The 17,480-nt window shown below is 41.2% G+C and overlaps 1 protein-coding gene across 1 annotated transcript; it reads left to right on the top strand.

Annotated features, from left to right (window-relative positions):
* Window positions 1–264: 264 nt before the first annotated feature.
* Window positions 265–17,364, top strand: znf106a (zinc finger protein 106a). Its single transcript, XM_063498663.1, has 22 exons — window positions 265–364; window positions 3,377–3,459; window positions 3,787–3,848; window positions 5,314–5,508; window positions 6,513–8,396; window positions 8,475–8,934; window positions 9,035–9,104; window positions 9,208–9,362; window positions 9,713–9,773; window positions 9,986–10,297; window positions 10,684–11,473; window positions 11,678–11,718; window positions 12,302–12,447; window positions 12,549–12,683; window positions 12,776–12,892; window positions 13,080–13,271; window positions 13,467–13,529; window positions 13,625–13,744; window positions 13,862–13,933; window positions 14,206–14,277; window positions 14,394–14,540; window positions 15,894–17,364. Exons 2-22 carry the CDS (start codon window positions 3,406–3,408, stop codon window positions 15,948–15,950), a joined length of 5,205 nt encoding a protein of 1,734 aa, XP_063354733.1. The 5' UTR covers window positions 265–364; window positions 3,377–3,405; the 3' UTR covers window positions 15,951–17,364.
* The last annotated feature ends 116 nt before the right edge of the window (window positions 17,365–17,480 follow it).

Here is a 17,480-nt window from a genome sequence, read left to right on the forward strand (position 1 = left end):
TTTAATATTAAGACCTGGGAAGGACTAAATACTAAATGACAGTGAATCAGAAAGTTGTTTAAAAATTATGGAGTTGAAATGGGCATAAAGCACTGGCAATTTAAAAATGGAAATCTGTCTTTTTTGAAATTTTTTTTATTTATTTATTTGTAAAGTGCCATTACAGTTAATTTTTTCTATTAGACATTTTTATTTTTTGCACGGTCTCTGTGTGGCGTCCTGGTTTCCTAAATCCGAAATGGTCCTGAACGCTTCTTGGGTTGGTGCTCCGTTTGGGGGCGCGGCGAGGAGGCGGATGTTGTTATTAGCTTCAGCGATGGATGAGAAAATGCAGTAGTCCTACACACATCTGGATGTTGTGAAGGTAGCAATCAGTCACATCTAAGTGTCTACAGTGTGTAAAACCATTCGGTTGTAGTCGGGCTCCCTCAACACCTTATAATTTTTAATAAGTTAAGGACATTACTGGCGTGTTCATGTGGCAGCTATCATGCTGTTGCTAGCTCGCTAACTTACTAGCTTAGCTTTCAATAACAGTTCAAGTAAATTCTGCTGAAATCATAATTCGTAATAACATTTTTTTATTACTTTGGTAGTCGGATGGTTAGCTCGTATTTAAGCTAGTTTTTGAGTCACGTTATTATGCTTTTTTGCATACTTACCAGCTAACTGTACAACTAGAAACAGCTAGGCTAACAACAATCAAGGACCCAGGACTTTATTTAACCATAAGCTAGTTTAAAACAGCAATAAAGCTGTGGTTTGACATTTACTATAAAGTTTTATTACCTTAGTGTGTTTGATAACATCATAATAAAATGTCATGCGACTGGTGGTAAACTTTTGCACAAAGTTAGCATGCTAACTAAAATTTCCAAGTACTTTGGTCATATGTGCATTTGAATTTTAAGCATTTATTTACGCACAGCTTTGATGATAAAGTACCTTGTTGTGATGAGCTTGGGGAAACGTCAGTAGAAGATGTTCTCTGTGGTTTCTAAATGAGATGAGATCCTAACTGTGGCATGTAAACAAACTGACTTGACATGGAACTTCTTTAACTGCCCCCTGCCTGTTTTCAAGCATTGTAGCACAGCTGCCCGATCTGCTAACATAACTGTGCAGAAGCTCACTGGATATCTAACATTGGCCTCCTGGCTGCTCTTTAGAAAATTAGCAGCTGACTCATGCGTTTTATAAATATTAAAGTGTTAAAAGATAGCCCTTCAAAGGTATTGTAAGGCACTTCTAAAACAAGAGTACCCATTCTTACTGTCAAACTATTTCACCTGATCACTTCTTCTGTATGGTAAAAGTTGGAAAGTTGTGTTAATGGAAATTGTGCTGTAAAAGCGAAGAAAGTGAGATTGCATAATGCTTAAAAACAGATGCTGATAAAAAAAATAGTATTTACCCACTTCCTGATCATCAAACAAATTATAATATTATACAAAGATAACTCAAGTAAATACAAAATGTGATTTTTAAATGATGGTTTCATTTATTAAGGGGAAAAAAGTTGTCCAAACCCAGCTGGTTTAGTGTGAAAAAATAACTCACTCCAAATCATGAATTAACTGTGATTAATCTTTTATATATTAATATTATATATATAATATTAATCTAATATTAATAATCTAATTTAATTAAATATTAATCTAATAATCTTTTCTGGCATCGTTGTATTTTTACTCAGTTGTATATAGCATTTTTATCTTATTGTATATTTTATTCTATTTTATTCTAGTGTATATAGTATTCTATTTTATTCTATTCTGTACAGTTGTGTACTGTATTTATTCTTATTTTATTTTATTCTAATTTTTGCTTCATAACTTTTGCACTGTCCACTTCCTGCTGTGGCAAAACAAATTTCCCACGTGTGGGACTAATAAAGGTTATCTTATCTTATCTTATCTTTTCAGAAAGCTGAGTTTAGTTTCATAAACCTGTTGAATCAAGAGATAATTTAAATAGAATTTCTCTGATAAAGTGGAGTAGGCTAAAAAAAAAATCTCAAAAAGAAATATATGATACTATGATCTAAAGAAACAGTGTCAAATTCACTGACATCTGACTGGAAAGGATTACAAAGCCATTTCTCTGCAACTGGGGCTCCAGTGAACCACTGTGAGAACCATTATAAATCTGGAATGGTGGTGAACCTTAACAGGGGCAGTTGGCTTACCAAAATTATTCCAAGAGCTCATCGACCACCATCCAGGAGGTGACAAAAGAACCAAGAACAACATTTAAAGAACTGCAGGCTTCACTCGCCTCAGTTAAGGTGTGGGATCATGATTTAACAATAACATAGAAACTGGTCAAAAATGGCTTACATGGAAGAGATCCACCGCTGATCTAAAACACCACAAAGGCTCATCTTACATTTGCTTATAGAAAATCATCCTGATGATCCCAAAGACTTTTGGGAAAATACTCTGTGGTCTGATAAAATAAAAGTTGAACTGTTTGGAAGGTTTGGGTCCCGCTACATCTGATGTAAAAGTACCTTAATACTTCATAAAATGAACATCATGGGAGCAAGCCAGCATGGTGGTGTTAGTGTGATGGTCTGGGGCTGCTTTGCTGCTTCAGGACCTGAACATGTAAGTGTGAAAAATATGCAAAAATAAAAAATAGAAAGTCAGGAAGTGGGCCAAATGCTTTTTAATTGCATTGTACCGTGTGTGTGTGTGAGTGTGAGACAAGGTTTGCCCTACTGTTTTTGTCTTTATCCACTCGTCACTCAAATATTCACCTTGTCATTGTTTGTAGAAAGGCTTGACTGCTAGTTTTTCCAGTTTCCAGGGTGGTAGTTTGTTTTTCCATACTAGTATTTTGTCGTTGTATTTAAACATTAATAGAGCTACTGCAAATTTTCTCTCTTTTTCTGAATATTTTTTGGATCCCCAAATTCATAAACCAGCAGAATTTTGGGGATAAAGTAAAATCCTTCATGTGGTCACCTTCTTAAAAACAGGCAGTGTTGGTGTAGACCTTGACCAGCAGTTGACTTGTAGCCGGTGTTTATTCCTCCCCCTGTTTGTGAGTGTTGAACACGTCCAGACATCACTCTGCCTTCTGGCCATAGAGCTGCTCTATCAGCAGACTGGAATTAGACTAGTGATCAGGTTGAACTTTGTTGGTATTTGGGCTGTGGTACTAAAGCATGTTGTTGAATAGTTAGGTGTGGTTGCTCAAAGAAAAAAAAAAGCTTTGAGTTCCTTTCATTTTGTTGGTTGACGTGTCACTTTTCTACATACAGTATGGACACTGTTACTGCCCATAATTATTTGTTCTTGTGACATAAAACTCAGGTACATCCACCCAGGAAGGCGTCACATAAGTTAAACAACACTCTCTCTTTCGGCAGTAATGGGCTGAGATTCATCTGCATTCAAAATGACGAGAGACAGAAAGTGCATCCTCTGTGAAACCGTCTATGTCTCCAAGCAGGTAACTAACCCAGAAATTTGATTTACACTATAAATATGTCGATACTTTAAAGACAAAGTGAATAATAATAAGTATTTGATCACCGTGGCATGTATCTACACTCTCAGGTGTGCAAGGTTCTGATTTAAGATACTTGCAGTTAGGTTTATTATACCTATTTTTAACCACCTATGAGTTTTCTTAATATTCCTCATTGTTGTGATGCTGTGATGCCTTATGAGGCACATGCAGGGACTTTATACTGCCTGACTAAACTAAAACTACGTGTTTTTGATGTGTTTCTCTGTACCTTGCCTTAAATGTTTTATTGTGAATATGTACCTGCAGGAGATGGATGAGCACATGAGAAGCATGCTCCACCACCGTGAGCTGGAGAACCTTAAAGGCCGGTGAGTTTTTTCTTTCTTTATTTTGTTACATTTATTTAAAGATAAATTGAATTGATGTAAGACAAAAAGGTGTTTGATTTCATTATATGACTCGTGACTTTCATGCAATACTGAAAAGGTTCAGGTTATTGCATCCTGCTTAATACTGGCTTCACAAAAATACTGGCTTCACAAGACTTTTGCCGAGATTATTTAGGTCATGAGGCACGTGTGCACACGGGCACGTGTACACAGTAATCGAGCAAGTGGATATAGGGTCAGCTGTCTCAACTGTACCACATATATTTAGACACAATCTCTCCGGAACAACAGGCATGACCGTTAGAAGGCAACTGGCTATCTTGTGACTCGCATGTAGATTACTAAAAGCATGTGGCTGTGTCGCTGAGATGGAAGAATCTCTAGAGGAGCTAACTTTGTTTCAGTTACTGGAATTTCATGCTGTTGATGTGCAAAGATGAAATCTTATTGTGCTCATCACCTAAAGCTGAATATTAGTATTTTTTAAAGAAAAGAATGTGTGGAGATTTATTTGAAAAGCTCCTGTGTAGGAATATGATGGCAACAATAAACTTAAATTTAGCTACAGCTCGTTACAGTTTTTTTTGTGAGGTTAAGCTGACTCGCAGATTGCATTTTCAGCACTGTTTCTGTAGCTGACAAATAATACTTGAAAAAATATTGATTAGTTGTGTGCCAGCTGCACGAGAGGTCACAAAAAGGCAGGATGCCATGACACAGATTTGAAAAAGAAGTTGAGAAGGAGCCAGCAAAGTCACTGCCCCTATCAGAATCACAGGATGGCATACTTGGGAGAGGTTTTGAAGTGCAGGCTAGAAGCAGCTGCACACAGCTCCAGTTACACAGGCTGTGCATTGGATTGGTCGGTACAATCCACAGGCCTGTGCTAATAACACATGCTGGCCTGAGAGGGGGCTGGGTCCTGGCTCGTGGAACACAGAGTGAGGTCATATACAGACATTGCCTGCTGTAGAGTCTCAGAGCGCAGCGGACACCATCATGAGGGCTCACTAGGCTGCGGACGCCGGGCTACTCTCCCCTCCACGCGTCCCAGTGCTGCACTGCTTGGCTGGACATAAGCGGGACAGCTAGATTAGCATGCTGCCTTGTCCAGCCTTGCTGCTCCTCTTCCTGCCCTCACCCTGCCACCCATGGCCTGCTGAAGAAAGGAGAACACGATCAGGATGATAAAGATTATTTTTCATGAGAGAAAATTCTAAGTTAGCGACCTCCTGATCTGTAACGGATAGCGAATTTGGACAAGTAATATTTTTAAGGATTGTAGAGTATTCTCCTTTCCTGATTTTATGAAGACTTTAAAGTAACAGAAAGTAGAGCCAGAATATATATTTGCAAGCTCTGCAGGCAGGAAAACCGAACCAGACAAGTTTAGAGCAATGCCCGAAGGAACGATTGAACGTCCGCTCTCTCCTTCCCTCCCCAGGGACTGCGGACATGAGTGCAGGGTCTGTAAGGTGAAGGTGGTGAGTCTGACTGATTATGCCAGCCACATTTCCAGCCCCATGCACAAGCAGAACGTGGAGGCTGCTGACCAGAAGCCTGCTGGGCACGACCACGAAGAAGACTACTTCGATCAGGAATTGGTGGACTTGATTGAAAAGAGAAAAGAGAAGATCAGGTAAAAGAAAAATAGCTACTCATTTGGTTTAAACACAAAATGTTGTCTAGGATTTTAAATCAAAAGTCTCCGGGACAGTCACACATGACTTTTATGAAGCTTTTATGATTTAAATAGTAGTGATACCTTACAAGCTTGTGTATGTGTGTGTGTATATACACCATGTATAGTCACATTTTGCTCAGTGGCGCTCACAGGCCTCTTTTAGCCACAGCTTCACATTATGCCGCGGCCGGAGTCGTATGTCAGGACTGAAGGCTATAAAAAAAGCATGACTGCACATACAGGGTTCAGACACAAGCAGTTTGATGCTTAAGGCTTTTATTAAAGAGTAAAACACAAAAACCTTCACTTCAACCCTTTTTTTGTACTTTAATTTCTAAAATCCATGTTTTTTAAGCCATACTAAAATGTCACATTAATTGCACTATTAGACTATTTCTTCAAATGAGTCTTTTCTATGCATATTTGGTATAATCCCCCAAAATACCTTATAATAATGTGTGACTGGAGCAGCTGATCCATATGAAGATATGTAAAGGAAAACAATTTGTCACATACCAGACATTTTCCCTCTGCTGGTCGGTGCATGTAATTGTCAGGGAGACTCTCTGAAATCATAATTTTATTAATGCATTTTTAATTTAAAGCAAATGAATTGCTCTAATAATGACTTTCAGTGTCAAACAAACTTTTGAAATTATTATGGCAAATCTGTAGGTGGGATTATTTGCTTTTGATGTGAAGTCTAATAAACAAAAAGTTAAAAAAACAAATTGAAATTTTCCATCCAAATTCACTCTTCTTCTTTAAGCTTGACAGTGTGTATTGTATCACCCACACAGAGCGGCAATCCTCCTCACGTATTTCTAAGTTTAGTTCTTTCTCTCATTTTGTGTTAATGCCTCAGATATTATTACTTTTTGTTTTGAATGTTGCAAGTTGGATGTAGGGGCAGCTGTAAATATTTGCTTGTATATCATTTATATTACTGTTATTTCCAGAAAAGAGAAAGAGGCTGCTGCTGCAAAGCTAGCAAAAGAGGAAGAGGATAAAAGGAGAAAGGAGGCGTTTCAGCAGAGGTTAAAGGAAGCTAAAGAGCGTTACTCCTTACAGCGTGGCTGGCAGCAGCCGGGACAGGGATTCGGTGGGTCTAGTCACCACAGGACTTGGTACAGAAGCAGCCAGTATGACTCCAGAGCAGGGGAGACACAACCCTGGAACCAGAGGAAACAGGGGAAGAGCGCCACCTGGCATGCTCAGGAGCCCCCCAACTTAGAGAGGTGGGCATCTGGAGAGTTTGCTGGTAGAAGCTCGGATAGTCAGGAAGCTCGAAGCAACAAGACGTGGGGTCATTGTGCATTTCCTGGCAAAAATGAAAATCGATTTCCGTGGCTCAGCAATGGAGGCAGTAGAAATGGGCTCTATGGGCAAAACAATATTTCCCAGTACACTCAAAAGAACCGGCACATGAGCTTTTTGGGGGCTCCTCGTATGTATCCACCTCCCCCTGTCTCTTTGGCCCAGGCTGTGAATCGGTTTCAGAATACAGGTAATGACCAACCAGGTCAGGCCAGTGCTGGGCTACAGAAGGGGGATGGCCAACCAGCAGAATCTGATATTAGTAGCAGTAAAAGCTCTAAGACTTTGGGCAGCAATCCGAAGATTGACAAATCCTGTCGCTGGTCACCCTATCCTGTGAAGGGTTTAGAGTCTGTGCCCCATAAAGATACTGGTCCAAAATCATCTGAGGAATACCCAAGAGCCCCCAAACCTCAAAACAAAGCACCGGAAGCCACTGGTTTTAACAGCCAGTCACGATCTGAAAAGGAATCAAGTCTTTTGCCCTTAAGTAGACTAGAAGAAAAAGGGAGGCATAAAACAAACCCTGCAGTCAAACCTAGAGATGGGAGCAGCAGTAGCAGTAGAAGCAGTAGTTCGCAGAGAGATGGCCACCAGAATTCAGCATCTAATTTGTCCAATCAGAATGCAAATAAATCATTGCTAGATCGGAAAATGTCCTCAGCTCCTGGCATCAGCAGTGTGGCTCATCTCAGCAAGATCCCCAGTCAGGCTCAAGTGCAATCAAAACCAACTGGAATCCAGAGTGAAGTCAAGGCTCCACTGACTGGGTCCTTTCAATCACAGCAACAACAGAAGCTCCCAGAATCAGTTAAGCATGCCAAACAGATTGTGTTAGAAAAGAAGGGCTCTTTAAATACCTTTGGTAATAACGTAAAAGTGGAAATGACATGGCACAGTGTCAAGGAGCTGCAAACGAATCAGGTACAGAGTCAAATTGCAGTGAACAAAGAGATCAGCTGCAGGCAGAATGCAGCAAAATCAGTGTTACCTGATCCAGTTGGGTCAGAAAAGCTTGCTTTGATATCTTCAGACAGCAGTCAGTTTCTCCAGTCACTGCAAGTTAGCACCTCTACTGTGGAGACCTCCAAGCTGGCAGAATCAGGCAGGGAATACGAGGAGAACAGTAAGAAAGTGGAAAAGCAAAGCTGCTCAGTTGTTCCAGATGAGACCATGCAGGTCAGTGAGGCAGGGCAGAGCTCAGAGAGTGACACCTCCAGAAGTGGTGACGCACAGACTCACGCATCAAGTCTGTCCAAACTTGACCTGCCTCCAGTTTTAAAACGTGACCTCACCAAACATATCAGCTCCAAGAACAAAACAGTCGGCCACGAGCCCAACCTGAACATTGCCAGACGGGTGCGTAACGTGAGCGAGTCGCGGAGAAGCGACACCGAAAAGGATTCAGGGCTCAAGCCAACTGTGCGGCAGCTCATCAGCTCCTCTGGGTCTCGGCGCAATGTTAACTGGGAACAGGTGTATCACGAGGTCAGGAAGAAACAAGACAAAGGAAAAGGCATGCCAAGGTGAAATTATAATCTCATCTTTAAATTTTTAAATACGTTTTGATTTCAGTTAATACAAGTTTATGTTCTGTCTTTCAGGTTTGGCATTGAGATGGTTTCATATGAGCAGGAGTACCAGAGCCAAGAGGAGGGTGACATACCGCTGCTGGAGGGTTTCCAGTGGGAGTCGTTGATGGACGTCTCTTACCAGGGCCCCTCACGAAAACGCTCCTTATCAGAGAGTAGCCTCGCTCCTGCATCCACGCACAACCTCTTTACATCCCATATATCAAAGGAAACCTCACAGAGAGAAAGCTTCAACTCAGAGCAGCAGAGATCTACAGTTAATCCAAATCGCAAGTCTTCTCTAGGAAATCAAGACTGTCAGTCTCAGCCAGAGGTTGGACAGATGCTCGTTCAGCTCGAGGCCAAAGCTCTGAACCAGACAGACAACCTAACATCAGCCCTCCAGCGGTCTGACTCAGTGCTCGGGGACAGCAGTTCAGGGACGGAGCAGTGCGATGGTCTGGGAACAGCAAAGAGGCGGAGAGCAGCCGGGGTGAGCTTAGGAAACAGTGTTCTCATTTTTATTTGTGTATTTGTTTTTTGAAAGAACAAGCAGAATATGTCATCGTGACTGCTTTCTTTCTTCTCTGTAGGACGCTCTGAGTACAGAGTCTTCATGCATAGAACATAATAGCAAAAGACAGAAGGTCAAATCGAAAAGAGGTTAGTAGACTCAAAAAAACCAAGAATCTCTGGGGTTATACTTCATTTTCCTGTCATGGGTTAGCTGCTTGTGTTTCACATCTGTGTTTTGGGCTTGCTGCAGAACGTTCGCACATTGACCAGCTGTTGGCAGTGTCTCTGCGGGAGGACGAGCTCAGTCGCTCCCTGCAGACTGTGGACACCAGCCTGATCCAGGCCCGGGCTGCACTGGAGGCCGCCTACATGGAAGTGCAGCGTCTCATGGTGGTTAAACAGCAGGTCTGAACACAGCTGAACTCTATTATTCAAAAACTCTCTCTCTCTGCACAGTTACATGCTTTTAGGTGTTTAGTGTCTAATGCCAACGCATTATAACAAAAAGGGCCTACACCTAAGGACTCACAGAGAGTTTATGTGTTGGCAAGCATTTTGTTGTCTTGCCAGCTACTTCACATTAATATATAACCACAAGTCTCACTATTTAAACGATGGTCTTGCGTTCCATGTGAATTTCATTTACTTCTAAAAGTTAGGGATTAATAGAGGATTTATACTTTCTATGCAGTTTATCTTTCAAGATAATATATTCCCTGCCTAACCATTGTTTTGTATGGCTTCGTCTTTCTCAGATGACTGCAGAGATGAGCACATTAAGAAACAAGCGCATTGAGTTACTAAAAGGGATGCAAGGTAAAAACATGTGCAAAATACATTTGGTCATTTGTACCAAATGTCTATTACTACAAATTACTACACACTAGATTCAATTAAAAGCCAGTTCGTATTCTACTATAGTTAAAAATAAGTTGATTATATTTGTAGCAGTAATGGAACAAATATAGTTTACAGAAGAAGCTATGATTGGTGGAATAAGCTTTTTAATCATGGATTTTTTTATACAGGTACGACGGAGGAAGCACCTCAGATCAAACTGAAAGAAGAAAAGATGGATACATTTGAAACTGAGGCACACGTACCCTCCTCTGTCACACTTTCCTCTGTTGTGGAAACCGCCGTCCACAGTCCTAATCGTGCTGCAGAGTGTGGATCTCCCCCCTCCTCCAGCCTTCCCTTTATGTCTGTAGCTATCAAGCAGGAGCCCCTGTCCCCTGTTCATATCAGCTCAGAGCCGGACTTTGCGGACGCTTTGACCAACTGTGCTCACAGCACCACCCCGGAGCTGCCGGTCACTCCTGCCAGAGCCTCCTCACCAGGTAACATTGCTTTTCCCAGACCATAAAACAGCAACCCAGATTTTACATCTCATTGATCACTGTGATCAGTGATCTCTCTCACTGATCAACGAGCTCACCTTGATGTCTAAAAGACCAACAAAAAGTAAAAAGCATTAAAAGGTTTTTATGTCACTAAACTAAACACAATACAAAAATCAGCTTTGCAAATGTTTTACAAGCATTCTGGACACAGTGTGTTTATCCTGAGAAATACTACATGTGAATCTAATCTTTACAAGTTTTTACACATACTGCTCGGAAGAGTCCATCATGTTTTATTTGTATTATTTGAATAAAAGGATATTGTTATGTAGGAGATTTCACTAAATAAAGTAATTTTGGGTTATTTGTGCTGCTTGTTGCAGATTTCGCCGTCAACTTCCAGGCTTCTCCTGAAAGACACCCTGAGCTGTACCCGTCGAACTTTAGAGAGCCTGCAGACTCCAAGGAGAAGTCGCTAACACTTATTGAGACAACGGAAAAAGCCATACAGACAGCAAGGCACAGTCTCACCTCTTTAGCTGACACAAAAAGCCCCCTTAAGTCTCTATTACCCATTAGAGACTGTGAGGTTAATGACTCTGCAGACATCCCATCCTTTAAATCCCCTTTAGCCCCCTCAGTCCTTAATATCCCTGCCTCTCCATCAGAGCCGAGGACTGGAAAGCGTGTGAGGAAGCTGAAGAAGAGGAAGGCATTGAAGAAAGCTCAGGGTACAGAGCAGTTTGAAAGCAGTGACACTGAGATGGATGAAGAGGCCTCACGGCCGAGATGCCCCCGAACGCGTAGGAGACCCAGCGGAGGCTCTCAGGTCAGTACGTCCAGTCTCCCTACAGAAGACAGAGAGGGTGACATGAACACAGAGGGTGATAAGAAGCCACTCAAGATGCTGTTTCCAAGTGCTAAATTAGAGAAGGCAGAGCAGAAGTCCCCAGCAGAGCTTCCTCATGAGGCCCCCGCTGATATTATGGTGAACTTGGATTCAGAGGAAAGCATGGAGGTCACCGTTGCCGGACAGCAGCCCCAAGTGAATGTTCAAGTTCAAACTCCCCCTCCACACCCAATCGCAGACTCCCCCAGACCTGAGCCACAGAGCCTGGCCTGCAACGAGGTCTCCTCCACCAGTGACATGGATTTGTGTAAATCATCTGAGAGGTGAGTCGCGATCACAATTTCAGCTCAGTGTGAACTCATATGAGCAAAAATACTTATTTCTACAGACTTAAAGACTTAAGAAAGCGGGATAATTGCAAAATACACTTTTTTTTCCTTAATTATAAGATGGACAACTGGATTTCAGAAAGGTCAGATTTCATAAGAACAAACTTTTAGATTGAACTCTAACTTTTCTCTTAACAGTGACATGCCATTTGCCATCACTCTGCCCAAGAACTCATCAGGTACGTTCATCTCTGGAGAGCAGTCGCTATGATTAGAGTCGGGTCATACTTAACCAAACAGTTTGTACTAAAAAGGTTTTTGTTTTTTTTAGTTGGAAAATAGAGTGAAAAACCAGCTGTCATAACATGGGGCTTGTATTGTTCACATTATAAGTGACAGAAATAGTTATGTTAGGAGTGAGATAGCCTTAAATACACATAAACGTACAAACAGTAGTAGTAATGATATTAAGTAGTAATATTTCTATGTTATGAATATCACACTGTGTCACCAAATGAAAATAGATTCCAGTGTGCCCAATTTACTTTTTATGGGCAAAGTATTCATAGAGCTGTTATCTGAGGACATGCATGAGTATGCAGATATAACTAGCAGAAGACACACATACACAGATAAGATGCTTTGTAATCTATTTTTTTCCATAAAGGACCACAAGACTGGTTCCATCTTTTGAATTAGAAATGTTAAAATGATCTGGACAGGCCCCTTATGAGTGGATGTACTGCTGTAAGATCATTTATGTCAGTTTCCTCACTGTGTGTTTGATTTTTAACATTTTTCCTTCATGTTTGTATTTTCCAGATGCATCATCTGACCACGGTGAAGATGAGATGCCCACTGACGGGCTGTTTGAGGGCCACCAGGAGGCGGTGAACGCCATGCAGATCCACAACGGCCTGTTGTACACGTGCTCAGGAGATCGAACCGTCAAAGCCTTTGACTTGGTGGTGAGTTATGAATGAAATAACTGCTGCTATTTGCCAGGATGTGCCTGAATATCTATTATGGAACAACGTTGCAACTTTGCTTTTCTTAAATTTTGTCGTAGAGTCATAAATGTGTGGGTACGTTCGAGGGTCACAGCTCCAAAGTGAGCTGCCTGTTGGTCTCAGCGGCTCCAAGCCTGCATCATCGCCTTTATTCTGGTTCCAGTGACCAGATCATACGCTGCTACAGCCTCAGGGTAAATCACAGGCATTTTACTTAAACTGCCATATGTTAGTGTCACAGCAACATTGGATTATTGACACTTTGTATATTCGCTCTTGTCCACAGACACGGGAACTCGAGCAGCAGTTCTCTCTGTCTGATCGAGTCCTCTGCCTCCACAGCCGCTGGAAAACTTTGTATGCTGGTCTGGCGAATGGCACAGTGGTGACCTTTAACCTTAAGGTGAAAAATTAAGCACAAGCAGGAATGTCTTTAAAATAATGGCATTGTTTGCACATATTACTGACTTTAAGTGTGCCCTTAAATAAAAAGGTTTTGCAGCTACTTGTTTCTGCAATGATAAAAAGAAGAATCATCACCATCGTGAAATGTGCTTCGCTCGATGTTCATTTTGCAATTGTTTGTTTAGACAAACAAGCAGATGGACGTGTTTGAGTGCCACGGGCCGCGGGCCGTGAGCTGTCTGGCCTCATCGCAGGAGGGAGCCAGGAGGATCCTGCTGGTGGGCTCCTACGACAGCACCATCAGTGTGAGAGACGCCAAGAACGGACTGCTGCTGCGCACTCTGGAGGGACACACCAAAACTGTGCTCTGCATGAAGGTAGGTTACATCTGAGCTTCGACAGAGCAACTGCATTACTGCTGGAGTAAATTTCATGATATTCAAGACAACAATGACAGGATGGCATGTTATAAACCTTGATGTTTTGTACTGTTAAAAAATATAATACACAGATTATCTATGTTTGTATGCAAATTTGTGTCTTTTGTGAGTGTGTCTGCTGCTTTTTCCCAGGTGGTCAATGATCTGGTATTCAGTGGATCCAGTGATCAGTGTGTCTATGCACACAACATCCATGTGAGTCGCTGTTACAGTTTTGCATCTTTAATTTCAGTTATTCACCATTTGAAAAAGAAGCCATGTGAGATTAATATTTTCTTACTTTGTCACAGACAGGTGAGCTGGTGCGGGTTTATAAGGGCCACAGTCATGCTGTTACTGTAGTGGCCATCCTGGGGAAAGTGATGGTGACCGCCTGCCTGGACAAACTGGTCCGTGTCTATGACCTGCAGGTTAGCATCGTCACACCATCTGTCTTTTAATAACATAAACTGCTCATGAATTTCTTTCTTTATTTAATATTTACATGCCATTGCACAAGAAAATCTGAAAGCATACTCTCTCCACAGTCTCATGACCAACTGCAGGTCTACGGAGGACACAAGGACATGGTGATGTGCATGGCTATCCACAAGAACATGGTGAGATGCGCTATTTCAAGTGTTGTTTAGACACCAGTTATGACTTAATAACTCATCTATTTGGTTCTCATACAGAATATTTTTGAAAAACAAATTGTAAAGTTTCATTGCTGATATGAGGAATTTCTAAGCTTTAATGTTGTCACACACCTCTACTGGGTCCTAAGTGATGATTGAGAGCGATTACCTTTCTACAAGACATCTTTTTTCATAAAATTGTCTGTGTTATATCTCAGAAGGCTAAATCCTAACTCTAATTTTGTGTGTTTCAGATCTACACGGGCTGCTATGATGGCAGCGTGCAGGCAGTGAAGCTGAACCTAATGCAAAACTACCGCTGCTGGGTAAGACATGGGTCATGGAGCAGAGCTGAGAAATTTATGGATAAGCTGTGTCCCAGTCCCGTCTTTTCCTTCTGAGCTTCTCATTTTGTTTGGTTATTGGCGTTTTGTGTTTCCAGTGGCATGGCTGTTCACTGGTCTTTGGGTTGATTGAGCATCTGCAGCAGCACCTGATCAACGACCACACCAGTGCCAACTTTCAGACGCTCAAGTGCCGCTGGAAAAACTGTGAAGTGTTTTTCTCTGCACGCAACACCTCCAAGCAGGTATAAACACATTCAACAGAACTCAACACCCAACAACATTTTCTTTCTTTTTGGACAGATGCAGTCAAAGTCATTCATTCTCCATAATGAGCCATTAATATTTTTTTTCTTATTTTTGCCCTGCTCTTCCTAATAACGTTGCTTAGTTCATTGAGGTATGCACAGCTTTCTTAAGGCTCCACCACAGCATTTCAGTGAGGTTGAGGTCTGGACTTTGACTGGATTGTTGCAAAACTCAGAAGAGTTAATGCTCAGTCCTGTGACTCCGCTCCACCACCGTGTTTGACAGTCGGTGTTTCAGCTGATATGCTGTGTTTGTTTTTCACCAAATGTGGTGCTATGCATTATGGTCAAACATCTGCACTTTGGTCTGGTTAACATTGTTCCAGACATCTTGTGGTTTGTTCAGATGCACATTTAAAAAACCTAAGCCGTGGCGCCAACTTCTTTTAGAGAGAATAGGCTTTCTCCTGGCAGTCCCTCCAAGCAACTGTCATGAACTTTAACCTATTACATGCTAACTAAGACTCTAAAATGTAGCTCTTGGGTTTTTTCCCATATCTGTGAGTATTGCACGATCTGACCTTGGGGTGTGTTTGCTCGGGCACCCACTCCTTCGAAAACACCTGAATGCTTCAGACCAGCAGACACACAAAGCTTCAGCTTTTATTAGAGGTGGTATTATTTATTTATTTACTGATGATTAGTTAATTTGGTACATTTGATTAGCAGCACCTGGCTGCTGCTTACCCTCTTAATTCCTGTGGTAGCAGTAAGAGTGTACTTTGTGTTTTTTGCTTGACTGTGTGTACTGATACAATGTGGATACTTATATTAAACATAGCCCAAATTTCAAATCTTCATTTCGGCATATATGCAGATCATCTTTATGGCCCAAAAGCTCTAAAATGCTCATTTTTTTCCTACTGCTGCTGTTGAAAACTCCTGTCTGCTAGTAACAGCCAATCAGTAGACAGATAGATTTAAAATAGCTTGTTTCAGTCAGACGGTGAAACACCAAGGCCCACTATAATATAAACTTTCAACTGCAAATCCAGCAAAGCTAATTTGTGCTATTTTAATAAATATGGAGCTGAGTGAGCATAAGAGGACCACAACAGCCTTTCCACTGTCACAAATAAAGTGTAAAAACAAATCATGTCCTGTTAGAATCTATAAATGATTCTAAAGCAATACATAGCAGGAACTTCATATTTAATGAGTGATGCTGTGTAAATATGCATTGTAATATAACCTCCTGTAAATCTATTATATAAACGCTTACATACGCTTTGGTTGAGTACATACAAGTTTTAGTAGCTGATTTAGAGGCTGTGACTTTGTGTGTTGCAGGGAATGCTGATGCACATGCAGAAACATGCTGAGGAGGACACTGAAGTGGAGCCTTAAAGCTTCTGGTGGGAACGCCGTTTCTCCCTGAGACTTCTCTCCTTTCCTGTAACCTTTACCCTAATGTTACCCTCCCATATTGGGAGGCACGCTCTTGGGACCCACTTACCCTTAGCAGCGCTCTCGTCGAGCCTGGCGAGTGGCGTCTGACAAGTCCATCCTTTATGCTCGGTGTTGGAATCCAACCATAATACAGTTACAAAAAAGGAGGGTTGGTTGTGCTGTTATGTTTTGTTTTGTTTTTTTAACTTTCTACAAAACACACCTTCCCCTTTTTACGTCTGACCATTGCTTCTTCTTGTCAATGACCAAAGAAAGACAAAGAAACACGTGACTTTTGTTTATTGAAGAAACTTCAGCGTAGCCGGTATCTAAGGGAGTTGCCACGCTTTTCCGATGAAACGCCAACAAAAAGCAGTTATCGTCTTCCAGATTGGTTGGCTACAATATGGCATGGGTTAAGAGATGTTTTTATCGTTGTTGTGCAGTTGTTGCGTGTCACGTTGAGCAACCTGTAGTGTGTGTTTTTTTTTGTTTTTTTTTGTTAATTAAAGTTGCCACTTATGACAATGAGCGATTTAAAATTTTTGGAAATTCGTGTTGTCGTCTTTGAGGCTGCGTTTAACAGTGTGAATTTAATTGAAGATTTATTTATTTAATGTTTGGTTTTTATTTTCTAAAACTAAAAAAACTCAAGTTCTTACAATCTCGTTGGGTCGTTTAGGATTACGTTTATTTATTTGTTGTTGCTCAGTCAGGTGATTAGTGCGTTAATAGGGACTGTGTTGAAGGATTTGTCTTTTGAGAATTGACATTTGCTGTGAAAACAGAACCAAGATGTGAAGTACGTGTGCTAATCTGTGTGGATTATTTCCTCATCGTTGTCGGCAGAGTGTTTAACCCTGTCCGGCGAACCTTGTTTTCCAAGCGTGAGTGTGAGGTGCTGTTTTTATGTCACATTCTTGTGGATTTATTTTGTATTTGGAGAATCAAGCAGAAGGCACTGGAGCTGTATTTGTTTTCCACAGTTGTCTAATAAAGTGTGGAGACAACGGATGTTTAGAGGAGGTGTTCGATGGAAGATTTCGAAGAGAAGATTTTGGATTCATCTCCCATGCCATACCTCACCCTCTTGAAAACAGGTGACTAAATCTTCTGTTAAAAGCCCAGCTGTTGTTCTCTTTGGCAGACTTGGTTTGAAGGTTGCAGCTCTCCGGGTTGCGTTATCTTTCTTTTTCTTTTTTTTGAGGATTTGCCCTTAGCCGAGTTAACCTGACGTTCTCGCTCGTTATTTATGATCGAGAAAAGCGTGCGCGTCACCTCTTACCTGGCATTCCTGAGTTTCTTCAAGTTTTTCTGTTGTTATCAAAGTTATGAGATGTTTTTTAAGAAAGAGAAAGTTAATAAAAATGTTTGCAACATCAGAAAAAATGCTGTATTTTTATGGTGTTTTCTTCTTATTTCACTCAGTGTTTACTGAAATTTGCATATTTATCACAGTTTCACAACTTAATTACTGGTAACGCAGTC

Source organism: Pelmatolapia mariae, linkage group LG16_19 (assembly GCF_036321145.2).
Source record: "Pelmatolapia mariae isolate MD_Pm_ZW linkage group LG16_19, Pm_UMD_F_2, whole genome shotgun sequence".
Taxonomy (NCBI): Eukaryota; Metazoa; Chordata; class Actinopteri; order Cichliformes; family Cichlidae; genus Pelmatolapia; species Pelmatolapia mariae.